General features: G+C 39.4%; 1 protein-coding gene across 1 annotated transcript in view; it reads right to left on the bottom strand.

The window, feature by feature from the left end:
• The window catches only part of hip1r.L (huntingtin interacting protein 1 related L homeolog), a 65,254-nt gene extending 43,946 nt beyond the window's left edge, over positions 1-21,308 (bottom strand). Inside the window, 2 exon segments of the mRNA NM_001093146.1 lie at positions 1,921-1,984; positions 21,172-21,308. Coding sequence (NP_001086615.1) covers positions 1,921-1,984; positions 21,172-21,264 — 157 coding nt within the window. The 5' untranslated portion in view covers positions 21,265-21,308.
• Positions 21,309-26,967: the final 5,659 nt, after the last annotated feature.

Genomic DNA, 26,967 nt, shown 5'->3' on the forward strand with positions numbered 1-26,967 from the left:
TGTGACATCGGGATCACTGCACATAACATAGTCCGTCAAATTGTTAAAGGGGTTGTTCATCTTCAAACAACTAGTTGTTTTCAGATAGAACACCAGAAATGAAGACTTTTTCTAATTACTTTCTATTTTCTATGTGTCAACATTCTTCTAATATTTAAGTGTTAAGTGTCATTTTTCACCTTCTAAAACAGCTCTGGGAGGGGTGGGTATCAGACATTTCTGTTCTAAATACTGTTCTAAATTGATACATTTAGTTGTTACATTTCTTATCTTTGTCCCTGCTGAACAGAATCGCTGTGTTTCATTAAAGGCAGCTGTTAGAATTGATACAATAGTTGCTAATACCCCAGAGATGCTGCTGAGAAATGTATCAACTAAGGGGCACATTTACAAAGCTCGAGTGAAGGATTAGAATTAAAAAAACTTCGAATTTTGAAGTGTTTTTTTGGCTACTTCGACCATCGAATGGACTACTTCGACCTTCGACTACTACTTCGACTTTGAATCGAACGATTCGAACTAAAAATCGTTCGACTATTTGACCATTCGATAATTGAAGTACTGTCTCTTTAAGAAAAACTTCGACCCCCTACTTCGGCAGCTAAAAGCTACCGAAGTCAATGTTAGCCTATGGGGAAGGTCCCCATAGGCTTGCCTGCGTTTTTTTGATCGAAGGATATTCCTTTGATCGTTGTATTAAAATCCTTCGAATCGTTCGATTCGAAGGATTTAATCGTTCGATCGAACGAATAATCCTTCGATCGTACGATCGTAGGATTAGCGCTAAATCGTTCGACTTCGATATTCGAAGTCGAACGATTTTAGTTCCTAGTCGAATATCGAGGGTTAATTAACCCTCGATATTCGACCCTTAGTAAATCTGCCCCTAAATGTTGCAAAATTGTAACCGTTGAGTAACTGCTCCTGAATTACTGAGCTGCCGGACTGAATCACTAGAGACAGGAATGTTCAACTTTAATTTTAGATTTTGGAAAAACAGTAAAAAAATAAATAATGGAAAGTCATTGAAAAAAGTATATTTCTGATGGAACAACCAGAGTGTTTGACCACTTGTCCACAAGCTCCTTAGGAAACGATAAGACTTGGAAAATGTCTTTGTAGCTTAAAATTTTCGATCTGGGGTGTTCCACTATTCCTGTATGATTTCCAGTAGCTGTTAATTTGATGGAAAACATGAAAACATGTCATGGATTTATGTTGTCTTTTGAACAATCCAGACCTCTTGCCCTATTGATTACTTGCTGGCGAGATATTGAGAATTCGAAGTACCCCTTTAATGATTCCCTCAACATCATGTTGGGTATCTCTATTTGCTTCATGATCTTCTTTCTCTTCCCCAGATGACCCCTCAGATGGAGGGAGTTTGCCCTGAGACTGGGAAGAAGCCTGCTATGCAGATGATTCGTCAGATGGGGTATGGACGGTTGTGTCTCCTTTAGAGTCAACTGCCCGTTTGCCACTAGTTTTGTTGTCAAGCTTTGCTAGGGCCTTCCCAAGGTTGTCTGCTATGGCAGGCAGCCCTTGCAATGCTAGGGACTGCAACAGCTGGATTGCCCAGAGAGAGGCCGGTGCTCTGCTGCCTGACTGGTTGCCGAGTCCAGAGGTGTCCCCTCTGACTGTACACAGTTATTCGGTACTGCAGCAGAATTAGGGTTGCACGTTGGGACAGAGGATGACCCCTGTCCTGCTGAACAAGACCTGCAAATCGGCTCCAGGTATTTTTGACTGACATTTAGTGCAGGCAAAATAAGTCACCTGTGCTGGAGTGGGGCCTGTGCTAAAAAAGGTGGCCTGCATGAGATAAAGAAATACAGCTGATGAGAGAACATTTTATAGGAAGCAAATCCTATCACAGTTGATTCCCCGGTTGACAAATAAAGCATTGTTTTAAAAGGATACTGCGGGCGTGTTTCTCTTTCACTGGAGCTTCCTGTGTATTGATAGCTTTACTGATGCTGACGGCCTAAAGAGGGTAAAAGATAAACATGTTTACATGTCACCATACCATATATTGCAGCTGCGGAAAAAAAACGATACAAAGCATAATAGTGGAGACAGAGGAACCATTAAATTAGAAAAGGGATAAAACAAAAGCATAATGTTTGGATTAATACTGAATCCTGAACAAATGATTTATCAGAATAGCAAATGAGCAGAATGACCAATTGCGAAATGTAGGAAAAATAAAATAAAACTGTATACAGATAGTGGTCATTATTATTTAGGCATTATTGTTTGTCATTATTATTTGTTTAGAGGGTCAAACTAACAACTTGACCCTTAATAAATCTGTCATGATCTCTTGAAATCTTTTTTAATCCAAAAACATTTCAACAGATCATCATAACAGATTTATTAAGGGTCAAGTTGTTTTTTTCCACAAAAAAAATTGAGTTTTTGAGGGTATTTTTCAGTCAAAACTCAAAATTTTCGGGTTAAAACAAAAATTCAAATTTGTCAAGATTTATTATACCCCGAAGCTGAAAATAACTTGAATCCGAAAACCCACCATCTAAAACCTGTCGAGGTCATGTAGCAGTCAATGGCAGACGTCCTTTAAACTATTTGAAGAAGTTAATAGCCTTCACGATATTTTAGTTTTTTACGGTGGGTTTAGATAAAAAACTCAATAAATTTGAACGATTCAAGGTTTTTTTTTGCCAAAGACTCGATTTTTGGTTTGTTAACCCCGAATTCAAGCTTTTTTACATTCAAGTTTTTTCTTCAATTAGAAACCATTTTAGTTCATTTGAAGTAGAAAAAAAAAGCTCAGATCACTAACATTCAACCTTTGATAAATTACCCCCTAAAAAAATTTCCTGTATAGTATATTTTACTAGTTTATCTACAATTTTTGCCGCTGATGTGTGTGTATAAATATAATTATTATTTTTGTTACATGTATTCATTTTGTAAACCTGCAAAATAAGCTTTTATAAAGGAGTTCCTTCCAGGCCCAGACTGGCAATCAGTGGCGTAACTACCTGGGGAGCAATTGGGCCAGGGCCCGCACCCCCGGCAGTCACGCGCGCCACTGGATTCGGCTGCGGCCGCACGGACGATGGTGGGGGCGGGGCCCGGCTGCACGCCCCGCACCAGGGCCCGCCCCCACCTAGTTCCGTAACTGGGTTCTGGCAAATGCCAGAGCGGCTGCTCTGAGGTGCCATAGAAAGTCACATCTCAGTGGGCTGGTGGGGGGCTGTTTGGGCGTCTTTGTGGGCTGTTTGGGCTTCTGTGTACCTGAAATGGCAGGGCCTATTTTGATTCTCAGTCCAGACTTGGTTCCTTCACATGTGCGGACACACGCAGAATACAGAGAATAAATATCCATAACTTCACACATAGTCCAAAAATATATTGCTTAAGGTAAAATTGACGGAGGGAGGAAACCAGAGGACCTGGATAAACGGTTTTACATTTTTTTTCCTACAGAATATTTACCAGTTTCGAGCAGATTTAACGTCAGAGATTTTTTCGTATGAGTGCATTGTAATAAAATTTGTACAGTTTGTATCCAGTCTAGTAACCCATAGCAATCAATCAGCAGGTACAATTTGCAGTTTCAAAACAAACATGCTTGGTTAATGTAGCCATACATCTAGCAGTATCATTGTGTGGGAGTTGCCATCTTTAACAGTCTAACCACCAGAGTATAAATTGTCAGGAAACATTTAGGATAAACCAATATGCGATCGCATTGAATTGCAGTCATTCTATATTAAATATTCAGGAGTATTGCTACAGTCAAATAATTGTCTGTTAACACATGGCCAAATAAGACCCTTTATAAACCAGTTTGCCATATTCCCAGAGGAGAACAAAAGCAACGGAAGAAAAAGAATCCTGTATAAAATAGTTTAAAATACTAATTTAGTTTTCAGGGCCTTCATTTTTGCCTGAAGTACAGTACAGAATTGTTTTGAAAGAGAAATTGCAGTATGCATAAATGAGTAAAAAAAAAAAAAAGCTACATAATATATCATTTACTTTATAACCTTCGTTGAAATTCCTTGACCATTTTTTAGAAATTCTTAAAGAAAGAAATACACAGCTAATTAAAAACAAATATAGAAGGCTAAGGCTCAAATTACTTCATCCTAGATATAACAAGAGAAAACACAAATATCCATGATGGAGTAATGAGAGAATAAAATGCAGTGGCAAATAATACACAACAGTGCAGAATGTCTTACACATAGCACAATTAAACCAAATGAGAGTGCAGCATTAACATAGGTATAAGCTTCAGAAAGATTGCAACAATATCAAATGCAAATATTACAGGTATCTTTATACATAATTGCAGCTATAAAACTACATCAAATGCTACAACAACTTCATGGGGAGTAGCTACACACTCAGCTAGTAATATCTGAGGACCAATCAATAGAGAAGGGCACTGACACAAATTTAAAACATCTCTCTGTTGCATTTCTACATAGATGACATTGTCTTTGAGACTGCTCGACCTCTATTTAAAGTAGATTTTGAAGTCTGCATGTTTAACTTGGAACTCGCTGGAGGTTATTGTGTCATACAAGACTGCCCTCCCCCAATTTTTGGAGAGTTCATATATTTGTGGACATAAAATAAAGACAGAAGAAAAGGAATACCTATTCTTAAACTAGTATAAATGAACATATTTTTGTATGCACAGAACAGGTCTGTCCAACTCCAGGCTACCAGAGGGACAGATATTAAAGGAGAGGATTGTAATTGACTTTCAAAATATGTGAATTACTATTGACCTTGAATATAGCAAGCATAAAGAAAGCCTTTAAGCAGGACTACCATCTGAGAACCCATTTACTAAAGTGTAGTGAAAAAATGGATTTAGAAATAATGAGTAAATCGTCCTCCGATGTATATAGATGAATAGGATATGTTTCACCATTTATTAGCCTGAATTCTGAAAAGTTCCTCACCACAATTAAACTGAACAGTGTTCCTTGGAACATGTCCACATGGCTTTTTCCATTTTGTTACACGTACTTGTTTACCTTTTTAAAACTTCCATTGTATAGGACATTCAGACTTGGTTACAAGGAACATAAAGGACAAATCCTCTGCAGCCTTTATAATGTTGTGAAATTAAGTTACATTACACAACATATTGTCACTTCAACTCGATGGTAAGCAATGCAAAAATCATAGTTATAAAACCGTATAATCAATTTTTTATTTTAAAGGACAAGTTTAAAACCCTGCAAAAAATATTGCTTGAATGAAGAAAAAAAAAGAAAAAAACCCAGTGGCAAGCTTTTGCATCACATTTCTCTGAGGTTGTCCTATTGACTTTAATGTATTACAGAAGGTGGTGAAAAATGCTGGTAGCCATATGTTAAAGGCAATATTATACATTCCTCTGGTGCAATGACGTTTACAAAATTTGGTATTTTTCTTACCAAGAACATTAAAGGGGTTGTTCATCCCAAATTAACTTTTAGTATGATGTAAGAAATTGTAATTTTTTTTTATTATTTGTGGGTGGTTATTTAGCTTTTTATTCAGCAGCTCTCCAGTTTGTATTTTCAGCAAACTGGTTGCTAGGGTTCAAATTATCCTAGCAACCATGCATTGATTTGTATAAGAGTCTGGAATATGAATAGAAGAGGGCCTGAATAGAAAGATGAGTAGTAATAAAAAGTAGCAATAATAATACATGTGTAGCCTTAAAGAGCATTTGTTTTTTGGATGAGGTCAGTGCCCCCCCTCATTTGAAAGCTGGAAAGAGTCAGAAGAAAAAAAGACAAATAATTCAAAAACTAAATAAAATACAAAAATTATGATGACCAATTAAAACGTTTCTTAGAATGGGCCATTCTATAACATACTAAAGATTATGGAAAGGTGAACCCCTCCTTTAAGAAAGAATTTTCTACTTAGAATTTACCTGCTCTTTTTCTTGTTCATATAAGTTGGGAAAGCAATCCGTCTGATACCTAGTTCCTTTTGTTGGGAGATTGTCCATTGTTCCTCACACCACAAAGGAGAGGACAAACAGGTGAGCAACTGGGAGAGTTTAGTTGACACTGCTGCCTGGGTTTATTTCCTCACAATTTATTTTAATTTTCTGATTCAGAGGTGTGGGAGTTGCCATTCGTGCATTAGGAACAGGGCTTTATCTATATTTACACTTTCTAATCTTGTGCTGAATTTAACTATTTGAACAGCTGGCTTTAATTTTTCTGCCTGATTTATGTTTTGCCATTCATATTGAGTAGGTCACCTTGAGTATTCGTTTGTTGCCATTTTGATGCCATAAGCCAGATAAACTAAGCAGGTACTTATATAGACTATTTCCTTTTTTCTATACACTAGTCCAGGTTCAATTCCAGATGTAGTTACAGAGTACCACAAAGGCTACAATGTAGTTTGTAGTGTTATAAAATAATGTTATCCTCTTTTGTATGACTGTGTGAGGTTTAACATTTTTTTTGTGGGGGGTGAGTGAGTGCAAAAATAAAGCAAGACAAATCTAAAGTGCATTAAACTAGTAAAAGACATTTAAACTGAAAATATTCAGCTTATAAACTAAATCTAAAACTAAAATAATTAAGCTCCTCTGCACTGTACTAATGGTGTGTCTGGGTAATAAGTACACAATTAGCACACAGTATTCATTGTGAGAGAGTGAGAGTGAGAGAGTGAGAGAGTGAGAGAGTGAGAGAGTGAGAGAGTGAGAGAGTGAGAGAGTGAGAGAGTGAGAGAGAGAGAGAGAGAGAGAGTGAGAGAGAGAGAGAGAGAGAGCTTTCTTTCAGCCAACGGGTGAAATTAGGTCAAGACATATAATCCTTGATCACTGAATCATCTGTTTTAATGGCAAAAGGCCATGACTTGCCATACGTGCAGTCTAAAATGGTTACTTGACCAAATCCGGTCACATATGACTGCATGATACTGGTGGGACTTTGAAAACAAAGCCACCACTTCCAAGCTCACCTATTGAGACACAACAATGGAACAGGTAAAAGAACTTTTAAAAGAAGAAAAACAGAACTCTGACCGTGAACTCCAATTGCTCTTATAAGGCTACTTCAGCTTTTGGATAGTGGGAAAACAGCTGGAATATAATGGATTCTAATAACTCAGAGTACTTCTCTAAACATGTTTGATATATACATTCATTTTCAATGTTTACGGATTCAGCATTTTCAGCTCAACAGATCTCTTTGAACAATAAGAGCATCATTGACCCTTTCTGTCAAAGCACCTCCTGGATTCAGTTAGAGGACCTGTCACCCTAAGAAATCCTCTCTGTGCGGTTAGTGGAGCAAAATAAACTTTAATTACACTATACAAATTATATACTTTTTTTTCCCCTTCAGCCTTGAAATTCACAATCACAGCAAGCAGGCAGGGTCCATTTTGTGGACACTGTTAAGACTAGTTGTTCTTGTGTATGTGCCAACATGGGGGGATATATTACCCCTTCCCATACACAAAATACATCATTATAGAGTGTGAGCAGTGAGGAGTGCAGTGACATCTAGAAATTAAAAAGTAATCAACAACTTCTATGCCTGAGACGGGGCAGGCAATATATGATTGACAACTCCGATTTTTAAACATCTCAAATGTTATTGATGGTTTAATTTAAAAAAAAATAATAATAATTTGCAAACGACTTTAATTATACAGCTTTTTGCATGAGAGTGACAGGTCCCCTTTAAAGGGGCAGTTCACTGTTAAGTTAAATTTTAGTATGTTATAGAATGGCCAATTCTAAGCAAACTTTATAATTATATGCCTTCTTTTTTCTCCCCACTTTCAAATGGGGGGTTATTTACCCCATCTACAAAACAAACGCTCTGTAAGATTAAAAATGTATGAAAAAACCCAATTGCAACTTGTCTCAGAATATCACTCTCTAAATCATACAAATAGTTATTTTAAATAATTATTTTAAAACAACCCCTTTACCCAAAGGTTTGCTGATTCTCAATTGAGCCAAATGCCTGTTAGCAGTCTATACTGCAAATATCTCTAATATCGTAAATAATGGCAAAAGTGGTCAGAAAAATAGTCTGAGTTTTCAATTAATCTCATGATTTCAATTGCTTTGAAGACAGAACTTTTCAAATTCAGTGATTCCACAGCCAAGGTTCTGTAAATGCATAGCTGCATGTTTATAAAATTCCAGTTATCTATTAACTTAAAGGGATACGGTCATGGGGGAAAAAAAAATTTTTCAAAATGAATCAGTTAATAGTGCTGCTCCAGCAGAATTCTGCACTGAAATCCATTTCTCAAAAGAGCAAACAGATTTCTTTATATTCAATTTTGAAATCTGACATAGGGCTAGACATATTGTCAATCTCCCAGCTGCCCCAAGTCATGTGACTTGTGCTCTGATAAACTTCAATCACTCTTTACTTACCCCCTCCCCCCTCCAGCAGCCAAACAAAAAAAACAATGGGAAGGTAACCAGATAACAGCTCTCTAACACAAGATAACAGCTGCCTGGTAGATCTAAGAACAACACTCAATAGTAAAAACCCATGTCCCACTGAGACACATTCAGTTACATTGAGAAGGAAAAACAGCAGCCTGCCAGAAAGCATTTCTCTCCTAAAGTGCAGGCACAAGTCACATGACTGTGGGCAGCTGGGAAATTGACAAAATGTCTAGCCCCATGTCAGATTTCAAAATTGAATATAAAAAAATCTGTTTGCTCTTTTGAGAAATGGATTCCAGTGCAAAATTCTGCTGGAGTAGCACTATTAACTGATGCGATTTGAAAAAAACATGTTTTCCGATAACAGGATCCCTTTAAAGAAAACTCAGGTAATTTCAAATCTTAGATAAAATAATAATTAGTGCAGAAAATGCAGTTTGGCTAAAAACTGACATTGGCAAATCATAGATGACGATAGGAATTAGGCAATTATTTTTTTAATATACATTACAAATATTTAAAGGGGTAGTTCACCTTCCAACACTTTTTTCATTTTGGTTAGTTTCAGATAGACTTTTTCCAATTAATGCCTATTTTCTTTGTGTGACCGTTTTTCTAATATGGACGTATAAGTCAAAGTTTTCATCCTCTAAAGGAGCTCTGGGAGGGGGGTTGCCAACTATCTAAACTGTTCTAAATTGATACATTTCTTATCTTTGTCCCTGCAGAGCAGAATCCGTGAATTGCGTTACAGGCAGCTGTTAGAATTGATACAACAGTTGCCAATACTCCAGAGCAGCTGTTGAGAAATATATCAACTATATGTAGCAAATTGTTACAGTGCAGAATTGCACCTGAATTACTAAACTGCCAGACTGAAACACTAGAGACAGGGACATTAAACTTTAATCTTAGATTTTAGAAAAACTGTAAAAATTAAAAATGGAAAGCAACTGAAAAAAAGTCTATTTCTGGAGGACAATCAAAAGGGGTTGTTCGACTTTGAGTTAACATTTAGTATGATGTAGAAAGTAATATTCTGAGACAGTTTGCAGATAGTTTTCATTTTTTATTATTTGTGGTTTTAAAACTATTTAGCCTTTAATCCAACAGCTCTCCAGTTTGCAATTTCAGCCATTTGGTTGCTAGGGTCCAAATTACCCTAGCAACCACACATTGAATTGAATAAGGAGAATGGAATAGGAATAGAAGAGGGCCTGAATAGAAAGATAAGTAATAAAAAGTAGCGATAACAATACATATGTAGCCCTACAGAGAATTTGTTTTTTAGATGGGGTCAGTGACTCCCATTTGAAAGCTGGAAAGAGTCAGAAGAAGAAGAAAGCAAATCATTCAAAAAAATAAATATTGAAGACCAATTGAAAAGTTGTTTTAACTGATCAAGCTATAATATACTAAAAGTTAACTTAAAGGTGAAACGCCCCTTTAAGTCAACAGGAAGAGGCAGAAAGCGATTTCAGGCCCTTGTGAGACAGTTCAAAAGACTGAAAAAAAGCAGTTTAAGGATTACATCATTCCCCTATTTTGCAGGAAGTGCAGGGATTTATCTTAATCTCAGCCTAAATCCTGGATTTGATGCATTTATAAATTGTAAGCACCTTTCAAGTTTCAAACATCTAAAAAGAAGCCAAGCTTTAAACTAGTATTACCAATCTCAAAAGCAGCAGTGAATTAGATTATGCCTGTCACACCCACTTTATGCATGCAAAGGAAGTAAGGAAGTCATATTTATAACTATTTAAGTGGGTAACACTAATGCTACAATAAAAGCTAGTCATTCATAAAATAAATCACACACACACAGGGGCGTAACTATAGAGGAAGCAGACCCTGCGGCTGCAGGGGGGCCCAGGAGGTATAGGGGCCCCATGAGGCCCTAATTCATATACAATTTCAATAAATATTGGAGAAACAAGTCAACCTCTAAACATTTTGGGGGCCTGAAAAATAATTTGCTGTGGGGCCCAGTAATATCTAGTTACGCCACTGCACTCACACCTTTCCTGAAATGCATAAGTAGTCCTCGGTTTACAGTCAAGAACGCCAACTAGTACTGCATGATGAGATGCATACACTGAATTAAATGGTAAGAAAATGTAATTATTTCGATTTCAGGTCTTTTTACCCCACAATTTCAACATACAGAATTGTTGATTTTTGTTGGATTACAAAAACCCAGAAAAGCTTTATTAGCATTGGGAAAGAAGAGCTTACAGTAATGGTGTGAATAAATGCTAGGAAAATAAGGAGAGAATGAAGGATGAGATGAACAAAAAAAGCACCTTAGTGAGATTAGAAGAAGGTGCTCAGATGTACATTGAGCAGATTTCAGAGCTGAAATATTTAATTTTCACACCAAAATCCACTAAATATATAGGCCGATGCTGTGACGGTCAGTGGGGTTAAACAAAGAAGTGGATAACAGCCGATCCACTGACCACCGCCTGCATACAAAATGAGGGCAGAGGAAAGTGGATGATCTGCTCTGCGTACCGCTCCCTTAGTTTCATTTTTAAATGTTGTCCTGTTTACAGCTAGAAATAGCAAAAAATACAGTGTACACAAGCCCAATTCATGGAACCAGTGTTGAAAAAGGGGGTATATTATATGTGAAATGAATACTCAAATGATATATTTTGTATAGAAAAACAAAACACGAAGATATCAGTATGTGTATTTCATTTTTTTATATTGCACTGCAAAAATATGCAAGTGCTTTCCAAGACATAAACAAACAGGGGTATAGGTATTTGGTAGCAAAGCATTTATGACCCTAGAGGACATCCCCCCCATAAATTCTGAGTCGCTGTTTGTATGGTAAATAGCAAAAACTCCTTGTTTTCTTTCGCTTCTCACCAAAGCATCATATCCTATTAAAGCTGTTTTAGGACAGAATTCTTTCATGTGTGGCTTCTTTCATTAAGCACAGGAAACATACAGAGGACTTCCATGCATTCCACACAGCACATAGAAAAAAAATCTGTAAACTACAAATAAGCAAACTGTTCTTCACTGAATGGAGTAGTGTTATATCAGATTTTACACAAAGATCGTTTTTGAATGCAGCTAGTAACACCATGAACATGTACAAAGACATCTCTTGGGCATCTTTTTTTTTTAAAAAAATGTCAAAGGAAAGGTTAAATAATATAAACACTGAAAAAGAATCGAGAATAATTGAGAATTTCCCAAGCAAAGTTGGGCATACACGTAAAAATTTGCTTGTTTGGGAAGTTCCAAATGAGTAGATTTTGCCTGTTTAGACACACACACGGACACACGGACACACGGACACACACACGGACACACACACACGGACACACACACACGGACACACACACACGGACACACGCTGGGGAAATATTATGTTGACACAATCATATGGGCCCCTGGGTCAACAATCATATCATAATAAGCCTATGCAGATCCATGGGGGAGAGATCTAAATCAATACCCTATGATATTTCTAATCTGTATCAAAAATCTCTGGGTAATTTTCATTTATCTATTAGTCCGGCAGACCCCATACATGGTACAAAAAGTTGCCGACTGTCTGATTAGGCCGAATTTGCAGCTTATTTCACCCATGTATGTTTGACATAAGCCATCAATTTGGAATTCATGAAGGGTACTCTCCAGCGGAGTTCACAGCAGCCATCTTCAGGCTCTTCCGAAGATTACCAGAGCCTGCTAACTCTGTTGGACAGAATCTGCACAGAGGAGTAAGTTAAGACTTAGAAGCATTTGCCCGGGGTAGCAGCTAGGCTGAGGAGGAGTCTATGTAGCATAGGGGGGTAGGTTTTTTTTTTTTTTAAATTTACAGTTGATTTCTCCTTTAATAACAGTACACCGCCCCTTCAAAAAAAAGAAAAAGTCTACCGCTGCATTCAAGGCCTTAAAAATCGCTCAGCTGGAGTCCCAAATGCAATAGAGCCATTAAATTCACTTGCCATGTTCTGGGGCAGGAGTGCGGATTGCCATCCTTGCTTTAGGTGCCAAAGCACACACTAGCCTGGCTCCAACTTCGAGTCAATTCAGATTTGTTCATCCTAACCAAAACAGCAATAGTTCTTACTTTCCAACAGAACGTACTTCTTTTGGTTTAAATTTTTTTTTCTGTTTTTCTACATTTTCCATTTTAAAAATAAATTAGTTTATGCATCCCAGTAGTGATGTCCAGATAAAAAGAATATGCATTTTGTATACAGACAATAATCCACAAGCTCAAACTTTTTACAGAAAAATCATGGGAACATTAAAGCTGATGTCCAACCAAAAACTTTTTTTGAATAATGAAAGATAGTATAATTCTGTGATTTTTTTTTAAGTTATTTTGTAAATGTAAATGCAACTGAAAGCCGTATGTCTGACTCATACAATCACATTCTGTCCTTTCCCGTACTTCTTATACCATTGCAACACAAATATATTGGTAATCAGCTCTCCCCCAACCTCAGATGACTGCTGCACACACTGTGATTAACACACTTGTGTAGGGGAGACTAAAGCTAGCTGCTTGGCCATCAGGACAGGAGTGCCTGGTTGGTTGGCAGCATCAAGAAATAATCCTGCAATTTTATCAGATCACATAAAATCAGTTTAAAGGGCAAGTCAATCCCAAAATAAAAATTTGCCTCATAAAAGAAAACATTATTCTAAGCAATTTTGCAATATACATGCATTACAAATGTTCTATGGTTTTTAACTTCTTTGTATATTTATTGCTATTGAAAGCAGTGTTTGTCCCTTTTGTATTCTCTGCACTGAGGTCTAAGACTATTATAATGACTAAGACAATGTAAAACAAGGCAGCTGATTAACAGACCTGTCTTTGCTGGGGAACCAAGACTTTTGCAACATTGTTTAAAAAGTAGCAAGCAGGAGTTAAACAAATGCTTTCGATAGCTATTGTTTTTACAAATAAACCACTGAAGATGTTTAATTAATATATATTAGTTGCTTAGAATTGTGTTTTATTTTATTAGGCAAATTTTTATTTTGAGGTTGACTTGTCCTTTAATAAAAAAAACTGGTAAAGGTAGTGGACCTGTTATCTAGAATGCTCGGGACCTGGCGTTTTCCAGATAACCGGTCTTTCTGTAATTTGAATTTTCATACCTCAAGTGAAAATCGTGTAAGTATTAAATAAAACAATTGGCTGGTTTCGCTTCCAGTTAGGATTAATTCTATTTTGCTTTGATCAAGTACAGGGTACTGTTTTATGAATACAAAGAAAAAGGATATTATTTCTAAAAATGTGAATTATTCTAATAAAAGGGAGTGTATGGGAGATGGCCTTTCTGTAATTCAGAGCTTTCTGGATAATGGGTTTTCGGATAATGGACCCCATACCTGAACAGCTCCACTTCCTGCAGTTCTGTTCATTTAGGCTATTCACCTCAACAAGTGGAACACAAAAGTGGTCCTACTAACTTAATACATGAACACATGAAATTTGCTTGTTTGGCCTGCAGTATGCCTGCCAATGTACGGCCACCTGAACAGGTGATGAACTCAAGTCCTGGATGGGAAAAAAATCGGAACCATTGTTTCTGTAGACAGACAGCAAGAGTAAAAAATTGCAATAATTGCTTTCATCTGCATTTATACATATTAAAATAAATAAAAATGTTAAACATATTTGGCATTGGCTTAGAATGACCTTTCCTTACATTATGAAAAGAAAAAAAAAGTGTTTTCATTGCTGGGTCAAGATGCTCTTTAATCCTATTTACAAAGAAAGCATGTATCCTTACAGGTTCGAGTACAAGTACTTGATGCTTAAAATAGAGATCTGACTGACTCAGTTCTGGTAGACTGACACTGCCATATTTTCACTTCTGACAGCCATTTACCTGGAACCAAATTTAAAGGGATTCTGTCATGGGAAAATGTTTCCAAAATGCATCAGCTAATAGTGCTGCTACAGCAGACTTCAATACTGAAATCCATTTTTCCAAAAAAGCAAACAGATTTTTTTTATGCTTAATTTTGAAATCTGACATGGGGCTAGACATATTGTCAGTTTCCCAGCTGCCCCCAGCCATGTGTCTTGTGGTCTGTTAAACTTTAGTCACTCTTTACTGCAAGTTGGAGCGATCTTCCCCCCCCCAGCAGCCTAACAGAACAATGGGAAGGTAACCAGTTAGCAGCTCTCTAACACAAGATAACAGCTGCCTGGTAGATCTAAGAACAGCACTCAATAGTAAAATCCAGGTCCCACTGCAACACATTCAGTTACATTTTCAGCTCCTGCACTATCCACTGGTCCATAATGAAGAAGACATGTTCTGCAGAGCAGCTCAGCCAGACACCCTAGATCTGAAAGGCAGGGGGCGCGGCAAGAGCAGCTCGTCATTACCTGCAGTGGGCCAATTAAAAATGGATCGCGGGCCGCATTTGTCCTGCGGGCCGTTGTTTGGACACCCCTGCTTTAAGGCAAATGACACATAGGACGTTTTGTCCAGCAGTGGCATGCAGAGTGTCATCACACCCCTGTCCACCTGTGATTGCTCATAATGTTATTTAGTGTGAAGCACCCTGGCTGACACTTACAGAGCATTCAAAGGTTGACTTAAGTGCAACAAACACCAACAACACATTCAGGAGAGTGTTTTTATGCCAAGATCTGCCTGTCACAACTTCACGTGCATTAGCCAGTGTGCTTACCAATAAATAACATTATAAATGGTGTCCAGGGATGGGTTAAATTCTATTGGTCCCCAAGGCTCAGTGCCAGACATCCTGCCCCTTGCTCACAAGCCAAGGTAGCTGCTTCTTCTGCCTACCCCTAGTTCTGGTCCTGGTGTCTGAACAAAGGCATATTGACGGTGTCTATTTTCCAGACGCATCACAATGGCAGTCAAAACACCCCTTGTGTCATTAGTCTAAACCTTGCTGTTGTGCAGTTTGGTAAATCCTGTAGATATCATGGTACTTGAAACTCCCCAGATGTGTTTTAAGGCCATAGGAACACGGAGCTATAGGCTCCACTGCTCTCAGCCTGAGAGAAGAATTGTATCCGACTGCATGCACTCACACGCAGCAGAGATCAGCCCAAATACGCGAAAAAAGCATCTTTGGGCCGAACCTCTGCTGTGTGTGAGCACACACAGAAGGATGCTCAGATAAATGGAGCAGGGGACCGAATAGATCTGCTTGTCAATGGTCGAATTTTAAATTCATGCGAGTTTTTTTAAGCTCCCTTAAATTCGAATATATTAGAAATACGACTGGGAGGGTTATCTAAGAAAAAAATTGAATATGTAAATCTTGCACGGATTTTACTGACGGATTCAACTGAACTCGATTGCAGGCCTTATGTGGGTCATATAACTCCGAGGTGACTTAATATTTTTATAAATTTCAGCAGAGGGTACATTATTGTTTATAATTACAGTTAAATGTACTTGATAGGTTAGTCAAGAGCTTTCTCTCTTTACTGCAGAAAAACGGCTGGTAGATGTAATGTGGCATAGGGTCTCATTTTCCAGCTTTTTACTTTTTAAATTACAATAATTGCTTATGTTATGTTTTTAGACAAGTGGCAGGCAGTGTGCAAAGGGAGAAAGTTCAGGAAGAGATCCTCATAGGTTATGAATGACATTTATAATGACATAGGAGCGCACTATTTATAGTGAATAATGTATACCTCTTGAAAAATATAAGGATATTATAAGTTACTGAGGCGTTCCATGACCATATAAAAACATGAGGCTGAAGGCAGTATATTTTTATACAAGTTTCAGTATTATAGCCAATGACATCACTAAGCACCGTTTAGAAGGATATAATTTACAGGATATTCATGGCTCGTGTATTATAGATGTATACAAGTCTAACTGGCAGCATTAGCAGCAATGGGTGTCACAGGCACCAGACACATAATTGGGCTGTCTGATTCCACTTCTATTAGAAGTATCTGAAGTAAAATGCTTACAGTATGTTGCACATAGAGACAGTTACTCCTGCTAAGGGACATACACAAAAGCAAGATGAAATCCGATTTGTCAGTAGAGAGCCAAACATTGTAAATAATGGGTTGCTAGAGAGAGGCCCTGTAATGATAATTAACTGGACCAAACAGACCCATTTGTCCCTTTCATCAGGAATAATTTTTTTTTTTTTAACAAAAAAGCTTTATTCAAGTAGAGTACATTAACATGGTCATTAAGCAGGTTTATACAACGTTCCTTAAATCACAGCCACCGTTGCAAACAGTGGTATCGGCTGACATCAAACATATCACAGTTTCCAACATTACACCATGCATGTACTGATATTCATATCGTGTAATCGCTTTACTACCATTTTAATAAAGAACTTCTACTAACCTAACCTAACTTATGCATTACTTCTTTGTACGTGTATCAAAGTCAACTCAGAAAACATAGGACAGTGAAGGAGGGAGGTTGCCTGTCCTACCACATTACTAGGAAATTTTTAGGGGCAATGTCTCAGCGGTCAATTATGGTCAACGTGGATGTCCAGCCATGGGGACCATATTTTTTCAAATTTGGCCGGGCAGCCTCTTCTCGTATAGAGAAGTTTATATAGCGGTATTGCATGTATGATCTGGGATTCCCAAAATCCAACAGTTGGGGCTATTTGTGCCTTCCATTTCAGGGTTATGGACTTTCGGGCATAGGCAAACATTATGGAGAGTAACGATTTCTCAGCTATAGTTGGTGCTAGATCTGCTACCTGATTCAGTAACATACCTAGGGGTTCCACCCTGATAGGAATTTCCATCATATCAGAAATGTATTGCGCTATAGCCCCCCAGAACCTTTGTATCTTGTTGCATGACCAAACCATGTGTATGAAATTCGCTGGGGAATGATGACACCGTGGACATTCATCAACCGTGGCCGGGGACATTTTAGCCAATACACTTGGAGTGAGATATGCTCTATGCAGAAATTTGAACTGTATCATTTTGTCTCTGGATGCCACAATATGGTCAAAGACCGAATCAAGGGTCTCCTTCCATGCCTCAGCATCCAATTCGGGTATGTCACGTTGCCATTTCTCCAGTAATTTACCCAATGGGGAGGTCCCTGCAGTCATGAGAATGGCATAAAAAACTGACAGATTTTTAGTATGCGCATCAGCCAATGCCCTCACTTCTATTTGGGAGGGGGTAGTTATCACCGGCCCCCCATTAAATTGGGAATGCGTGGCATGCCGGAGTTGAATATACCTAAAGAACATTTTGTTGGGCAGGTCGTATTTATTTTTAAGGGTGGGGAAGTCCAGTAGTTTACCATCAACCATAATGTCCTGAACATACTTAATATTGTGCATAGCCCAGGCTTGAGGATCTGGTACAGTGTGCATGTGTGGCAATTTGGGGTTGCACCAGAGAGGGGTGAGTCCTGAGCAATGCGCTGCCAGTTTAGGAAAGAGACCATTAGCTGTTTTCCATGCCCATACAATTTCTCTCATGGATATCGTTGCCTGTGCCGTATAGTTACAACCTCTGTAAAGGAGGTTCTTAAGTTCCTCATATGACCCTATGGTTTGGGCTTCTAAGCGTATGGCGGGGTTGTCTAGCGATGGGATTATCCACCACTTTGCTACGGCCAGTTTCGCTGCCAAGTAATACAGAAAGAGGTTCGGAGCAGCCAGTCCCCCAGCGTGGGTTGGGAGTTGGAGCTTGACTATGGCTATTTTTGGGGTAGATGGATGCCAATACAGTTGTATAAGGAACTTTCGAACTTTCTGGAAGAAACTATTAGGGATCCTTACAGGGGATTGCCGAAACATGTATGTAAATTTGGGGAGCATGATCATTTTGAAGAGGTTTATACGCCCTATCAGTGACAGTGGTAGACGGGTCCATAGTTTAATTTTCCGCTCCAGTCCCTGAAGTAAGGGCGCTAAATTTAAGTCTAAAAATTTACCTGGGTCCTTATGCATGGTGATGCCCAAATATTTAAATTTGTCTGTCCAAGTCAAGCCTTGAGGCAGTACCGGTAGAGGAGTTGGTAGAGGATCTATGGGGAAAAGTGCCGATTTACCCCAGTTGATCTTTAGGCCAGAGTATGTGGTGTGTACATCAATGATATCCAGTGCTGTCCCCAGGTCCTGATCAGTGTTAGCCAGATAAAGTAACGTATCATCCGCAAACATGGATATTTTTTCAGTTACCCCTCCTATTTTTAGCCCTTCTATCCTAGGGGATTGTCTTATCATGCAGGCTAGGGGTTCCATGGCTACAGCAAAAAGCAAAGGGGAGAGAGGGCAACCCTGGCGAGTCCCCCTGTGGAGCCTGAATGATTGAGAGGAATTATGGTTAGTGCGGATGGATGCTTCCGGAGCCCTATACAGCATTTTTACCCATTTCATGAAATTATCAGGGAAGCCCATACACTTCATCACTGCCCACAAGTAGGGCCACTCCACTGAGTCAAACGCTTTTTCATTATCTAGGGCTGCAATAACTCTAGAATTGGAGTTGTCATGAGTTACCATGAGGTTTGTATATAGCCTTCTTAAATTTATGTCTGTGGTCCTCTGTGGAATAAACCCCGATTGGTCAATATCAATTATTTGAGTGATAACTGTGTTGAGGCGCCGGGCCAGAACCTTCGCCAGTATTTTGGCGTCGCAATTCATTAAAGATATCGGTCTATAGGAGGCACATTCCTTAGGGTCCTTATTCGGCTTTGGGAGAACTATAATCAAGGCCTTGTTCATCGATTCTGGGAGTGGTGTGCCCTCTCTGACATTATTAAACAGCTTAACCAGACTGGGGGTCAACTCTTTTGTATAAGACCGGTACCATTCTATGGGGATCCCATCAACCCCTGGAGTTTTGCCTCTCGGAAATGATCCAATGGCTTCACTAATCTCTTGGGCTGTTATAGGAGTGTCTAACAGTAGCCTTCCTGGCATGTCCAATGTGGACATGTCAACTTTCCCCATGTACCTTAATATATCCTCATAGTTACAGACCAATTTAGAATCATAAAGAGCTGTATAATATTCCTTGAAAGTGTCATTGATTTCCCTGGGGTCCATGGTAGTGACCCCTGTCTTTTTGTTTATTACAGGTATCGCTGTTTGCTGGGAGGGGTCCCTGCTAAGATAGGCCAGTAATTTGCCACATTTGTCACCTAATTCTAGGACATTGGCTTTGTGATAGAGGATGTTTTTCTTAACCGCTTCCGTTTGGGCAAGAAGGAGTGCTGTCTGTGCATTTTGCCATAAAGCCATGGTGGCTGCGTTGGGATTGGCTATATATTGGGCTTCTTTAGATTCTGTTTCCTCCTGTTTCTCTTCTATGTGAGCCATGGCCTGCCTCTTAACTTGACTAATCAGCATAGAGTATTCCCCCCTAATATACGCTTTAAGAGCATCCCAAACCATTGTATCGTCTGCTGTACCTTCATTATGGGATAGAAAGTCAGTGATAGAGGAGGCTATAGGTGCTACCAGTTCTGGATGGTTTATCCAGTGTTGGCTCAGCCGCCAGATATTGTCTCGGGGCAAACCTGTATAGTTAGGCTGATAGGAGAATGGTCGGAGATTCCTCTAGTTAATATTTGTATTCCCATAGTGGCACGAGCAACCTCTGGCGAGCCCAGCGCCAGGTCAATGCGAGAAAGAGTGTTATGAGTAGGACTAAAACAAGTAAACTGCTTCACTCCTTCATTGCGGGCTCTCCACAGATCTGTCAAGTGGAACGTGTCTACCCATTTCAGCAGTGCCTGGTCGGACCTAGTGGGTACTGGAAACCTATCTAGATCTCTATTAAGTACATTGTTAAAGTCACCCATAATTATTATAGGAGCCAAGGGGAGTGAAGAAATTTTGCTCATGACCGTATACAGTATAGTGTCAGCAAATGGTGGCGGGATATACAGATTGGCGATCGTCAGGTGCCTACCCATTATAGAGAGATGCAGTATTAGAAATCGTCCCCCAGGGTCAGATATTACAGTGTGCAGGGTGTATGTACAAGTTTTGGCAATAAGGATGGATACCCCTCTGGAGTAGCTGGAGTACGGCGCATGATAAGCTGCCGCAACCCACGGTTTTTTAAGCGTTGTTAGTTTACTCCCATCTAGATGCGTCTCCTGAAGCAATATTATCTGTGGGTTTTGTTTCCTCAGGAATTTGTTGACCAGTCATCAGGAATAATTTTACATGTGCTGAGCTCACTGTGGCCACCATTTGACAACGTGTTCCACAAAACAAAAAGGCCAGAGTGTTGCTGGGAGCAGCAGAGTGCTGGACAATGGCAGGTATGATGTCACCATGTGCCACTGTCACTCAGGTGAGCAGCTCTGTGATGGCGCCGCCCTTATTATGGTCACAGAGAAGCAGCAAGTTTTGTTGTTCTGAGCAGCAGCAGCAAGACAACCTGACACACAGGCAATGCGATTTGCTCAAGGCTTAAGTGTCACCTGTTAAACAAAACTGACAGTTGCTTGGATGCCACAAATGTGTATTTTCAGCTGCTGCCCAAGCAGGAAACTCTGCAAGTTTGCGTTAATAAGAAGAGCGGAAGCACTAGCGCTATACACTGGCAGCTTTGTGGCACAGTATAAACTGCGTCGCCTCGTCTCATTGCCGCATACACTGCGCTGGACAGTTTCAAACAAATGCTATGGGGAGGGGGGAAGCTTCCCACAACTCAGTACGTGCTATACTTGCAGCACTAGCACACCTCTTGGTGCCACACACGCAGCTGTCTCAGCCTGTCTCCAATATCTCCTCCTTACCTGGTTCCTGTCAAACTGTTCCCTCTCCGCTTCCAAGCCATGGCCGGACCTCCGACTAAGAACCCGGGCCGGCACGTTCTTAATAGTATTCATTCTTCACCTGGCCTTTGACCTCTCACTGCAGCAACGCAACAAACTCCACACAAAACCTTCCACGCTTTATCCCGCACTCCGCCAGCTCCTAACCGAGAACTGTCTGACTGAAGCACAGAAAGCAGACGTAGGGGCGTCTGGGTAACACCCCTTCCTAGAGCATCGGTGGGCGGGACCAGAAATTTCATAAGGGCGCAAGGTGACGTCGGCACGCTGAGTGGGCGGGGAAACAGGTAACCCTGAGGGAGAATGTTTCAGTGACTTTCTGTATAGGCTAGCTAAAGTAATCGAGAAGCGCTTGATCAATTCTGGCAGTTATGAAAGAATCGGATCACTAACTGTCATTAATAATGTGTTTTGTAGGAAGACTTTTCACATGTCTCCGACCCAGAGGTTATTGAAATGTACACATTTGTGAATCCTCTCCCTGAGTCTTAAATGAACAGTAACAAACATTTTTATAAAAAAGTCCCCAATGCCACTCCTTTCCATGCTCCATTTACTAAAAAGTCCCCAGTAATACTCCTCTCCATGCTCTGCAATGCATTTTGAAAAAAGGCGATAGGTAGGGTTGCCACCTTTTCTTGAAAAAAGTACCGGCCTTTTTATATTTTTATGCATTTCCCGTTAATAACATTGGAATCAAACTTAATTTTTAGCAGCCGCCAGCCAGGCCGGTGAAATACCAGGCAGGTGGCAACCCTAGCGATAGGGCGACCAGCCCTTTATCTGTGGAACTTAGGGCTGCCACCTTTTCTGGAAAGAAATACTGGCCTTCCTATATATTTATCTTTTTTCCCTAATAATAACATTGGGATCAGCCATCATTTTTACCGGCCAGGCTGCTAAAATACCAGCCAGGTGGCAACCCTAGTGGAACTATGTGCACGCCCCCGACGGCTCTCCTGCTCACAGGAGGAAATGAATGAGTCAATCAGTAGTCATTGTCTCTATACCAGCTGGCCCCCCTAGAAGTAGCCCAATGTGCTCCCTCTAATTATCCCCTACTTGACCAGAAGACACTGGCATCGCTGCTAGCTGTATTAAGCAGCCTATTCATCAAAATGCCATTCAGTGGGTTGGAAGACCTTTTGAGGCGGATGGCTTTTTAGCAAGTGAGAAAATACAGGGTTATTGGAAATATCTCAGTACAAAGTTGACCCAAGAAATGGTCTGAGTTGTCCCAAGAAATGATTGCCATTTTGGTGTCCAGAAGGAATTTTTCCCCATATGAGGCAAATTAGAGAGGTTTCAGATGGGGTATGTTGATGGCTTCAGGATGATCTAGCAGTTCAGCAGGTTTATGTAGACACAAAAGGTTGAACTCATTGGCAACTTGTCTATTTTCAACCTACTTTATTATGTAACTATGTAAAGTGTGTGCCATAATGGTCTGAATATACACCATCCATTGCCACCGGAACCACTATGGTTTGCCATGTAAAATTCAGCATATGTGAAGCACAGGGTACAATTCCACAATTAACAGCATTTGCTTTAAAAACTTGTAAAAAAAAAATGTTTGTATTTTTCTAGCCATGTTGAGGAATCTGTTGGTTCATTAAAAGTATGTTAATGATGACATTGTCAGTTGAATTTAATGGGTTACACTATATTTGATCTGTAAATATGTTCAAACTGGAAGATGAAAATAACGTCTGACTAATTATATGGCCTGGGCTACCACTTCTCTGTTCTCTTGAGTTCCAGGTGCATTCTGTGTGGCCAAAGGTTTCATGTTGAACATAATAAATAAGCCAGTCTTATTTACCCTTATTTATTTTTTCTGCCTGGAGGTTTTCACATAATGGTTAAACTGGACTGCAAGTTCCACTAGACAAGAAAACAATCACCAGTGGTTACAGATCATGTTATCATGTTCCTCATTTGTGTTACCCCTCTACTATGGGGGCCACTAATTGACCCTATACTACTAAAAATAAATTTGAAAAAAAAAATGCAAAAAAAGTTTCCTATTTCCATGAGAAAAAGCTTAAATAAATTTTTCATTTTTGGTTATAGTTCCCCATCAAATAAGTAAGATAAAAATTTTGTAAGATTGTGCTTTTTGTACCAATAACCATTTGTTTAAGTGGAAGGTTTATGCAATTTGATAAGGAGAGTAATTATCCAGAGAAATAATGTTGTGTGCACTACTCTATGTCCTCTCTAATAGTCATTTTTTATTAGTTCTGATATGGGAGTACCGCATGTCAGCACTGTAGACACATTGCCTAGCAACGCAAAGGGTAGGTCACCTTGAAATTAAATTTTAGCATGATGTAGGTAGTGAAGATACTCATATACAAATTGCACTTGATCTGAAGTTATTTTTTTCTTGTTTTTGAATTACGGTAACTTTTTAGTCAGAATCTCTCCTGATTGGAATTTCAGCAGCTGTCTGGTTGCTAGGGTCCAATATACTCTGGCAGTGGTTTGAGTGAGAGACTGAAAGATGAATAGAAGAGGGCCTGAACAGAAAAATAAGTAATACTGTAAAAGGTAACAATAACATGTGTAAGATATGGGCATCTAAATAAGATTGTTTGTATTTCACCAGCATTAAGATGGTGAAATTAAAACTCCTGGGAAAAGTGTGGTGCTGCCGCTAGTAAAGATGTCTAAAGTGTGAACTGGCTCAGATGGATTATGGGTCCCTGGAGTGGATGGAAGAGAGCAGGCTCGGCTTTCATTCCTTGTTCCATGTAAAGGTTTGCAGCTGCCTAAACTAGGTAGCTAGCTAAGAAATTAGCAAATTATGAATAGTTTAAAAGAGGTGTGGAGCACCTCAGAGCTGCTGCTTCCCCCTAGAGACCTCCTGGAGTGGAGGAGGGTGAGTGGCCACATGTGCTTGTGAGCACCAGGGAACAAGAGAGGGATTCCCCTGAGTTGGAGAGAGCTCAACAGAAACTGCTCCCAGGAGACAAGTGTCTCAAGTATGCCCAGAGAGGATTCTGGGATTTGTAGTCCACTGAAAGACAGTGAGGGCTAAACTCAAATGTGAGTAAAGAGAACACCAGTGAGGGTGTGAAGTGAGACAGTTTATGTTATGTGATTCCTCCATGTGAAGCCAGTGGGCTTAAGATTTGTGTTTTGTTGGAAATAAAAACCAGTAAAGCTGCAGTTTAAACGTGAAAGGCTGTGTCCTTGTCCATTTTTGTGCTGAAATCTGTGCCGTGGCCTTGGGTTTTGTGACCGGAAGCTTACATATAAGTAAATGTACTGAAAAGTACACTAAAGGTCTGGTATATATTAAATGAATGGTCTTTAAACATTTTGGCTTTAGACAAGTTGATTAAAGTAGCTCAAAACGGTTGTTAGTATGAGGTGCGCCAGTAGGATATCACACCCACATTCAAAACCACCCAGTAATGTGCACAAATTCATGTACTAGAGCACAATGACACACCAATATATGACCCCATCAAGCTCAATGCTTTATAGAAGATACAAATAATTCTGTTGTCTTTTTATTGTTGCCTTTGTCTTTTCATTTTTAATATTGCCTTTTATGTTCCCGTTTGCTTATGGCAACAGTCTCTTACCCAGAGTAGCTTCTCGCCTTTCTCATTTCTAGTAGAAACTGCTGGTGGCAATACCAAGCGATTGCTGCTACTCTGTAGTCATTGTATGCCACAGTTCTGCAGCAGCAGCCTTCATTCAACTCTCCCTCACCCTAGCTCTCTGTATAATAAACCAAATTCCATCATATCCCTTTTCCAAATGACAAGTACTTAGCAGCAGTGCTCCTGGTGTATAAATGTGATATATATTTAATGCTGTATGCACTTCTTATTGTACATCCCAGCATGTTGGCTTTCCTATATTTTTATCTTTCTTTCCCATTAAAACAGTAAAATTGGCATCAAGCATTATTTTCCCTGGCTATGCCAGTAAACTACCAACCATACGACAACCCTGAGTACAGGTATGGCTGATACCTGGTCAGTATTTTACCTGCCTGGCCAAGAAATATTAAGCTTAAAATGGTTGGTTACCTTTAAATTAACTTTTAGTAAGATGTATTGAGATACGTATTTATTTTGAGACAATTTGCAATTGGTTTTCATTTATTATTTGTGGTTTTTGAGTTATTTAGCTTTTTATTCTCCAGTTTACAATTTCAGCAGCCTGTTGCTAGAGCCCAAATTACCCTAGCAACCATGCACTGATTTAAATAAGAGACTGGAATATGGATAGGAGAGGGATGCATACTTCACAACTGTCCCATTTTCTGAGGGACAGTCCCGATTTTTGACAGCTCAGTCTTCAGTCCTTTTCATTATTAAAATGTTGGGTGGTATGATGACGAGTAGTAATAAAAAGTAGCAATAACAATACATTTGTAACATTACAGAGCAGTATTTTTCTTCAGAAATGGTGGCAGCCGTACTTACAGGTAATGCACAATATTGTATGTTGCAGTTGTCTGCTATGCTTCTCATTCCATTCTCACAATGCCATCTTCCCCTACTATAGGGGAAACCAAACACTATGTTATCTCCCTTGGGCTAGCACTTGAGAAGCCATACTGAATACAAAGGCTAGTGCCAGAGCTAATTAGCATGTTCAGCTAGATTTAGTCATTCAATGTAGCCTCTGAAGTGCCAGCCATTGGGAACTAACAGCCAGGCTCTTGATTTCCTAACAAGCAAGCTTCAGTGAATCATCAGGCCTCCTTTGAGATATATTTGTTCTGCCTGGCTCCCCCTCCTCATGACTGTGCATCTTTCAAGGGGATGTGCGCCACAGTTTGGGAAACCCTGCATTAATCAAAAATTAATTAGAAATGCATTCCCTTGCATTTGTGTAATTAATAGACCTGAGATGGAGTATTACAACGGCATAGACGCAATGTGGGACTTTGAGTCTTGGCTGGAATTCATCTGATTTCCATGACACTGTTTCTGTAGTCAGGCAAACAGTGAGAATCATTGGACAGATAAATACTACTTTACTTTTAAAATGTAATATTATAACTTTAATTAAATGAATGCTTATTGTAAACTTGCTCAGAATTAAATTAAATCAAAGTAATAATTTAGGAACCCACTTGAGGGACACATTTATGCTGTCAGGGTTCAAGTACAATGTTAGGTTAATGCCACTCTGGGCTGTTTCTCAGTCTGTGTCTGCAGCCAGAGCCACTGTATTGGTCCAGGAATCAAAATTTATATGTTTCAATGCCAAAATCCCTTGCATCTGTACCCAGGCTGATGCAGTGGCTCCAAGAGTAGACACAGAAGACAGCAGATACAAGCAGAGGGGCTGTTTCTTGGCCTACACTTATTTGCAGGTCAAGAAACAGCCCAGTGTAGCATTAGCCTTATAGAGAAAATTATTCTAAACTTACCAACTCCAAGTTTGGACCAAAGAAGACCTACGTAAGCTCATTTGCAAACAATAGGTAAATGTGCAGCTGGGCAGTAACCCATACCAACCAGGTAGTGATTATACTTTATATATTCAGCTGGAGGAAGAATAACAAAATAAAAAATGTGATAGGTTGTCATAGGTTACTGCTTAGGTCCAGATTTCCCCCACTGTTTGCAAATGAGCCCTACTGATTACAGAATAATCCACTACAGGTATAGGATCCGTTATCTGGAAACCCGTTATCCAGAAAGCTCAGAATTTCAGGAAGACCATCTCCCATAAACTCCATTTTATACAAATAATCAAAATTTTTATTAACTTTTTCCT

This window comes from Xenopus laevis, chromosome 1L, assembly GCF_017654675.1.
Source record: "Xenopus laevis strain J_2021 chromosome 1L, Xenopus_laevis_v10.1, whole genome shotgun sequence".
NCBI lineage: Eukaryota > Metazoa > Chordata > Amphibia > Anura > Pipidae > Xenopus > Xenopus laevis.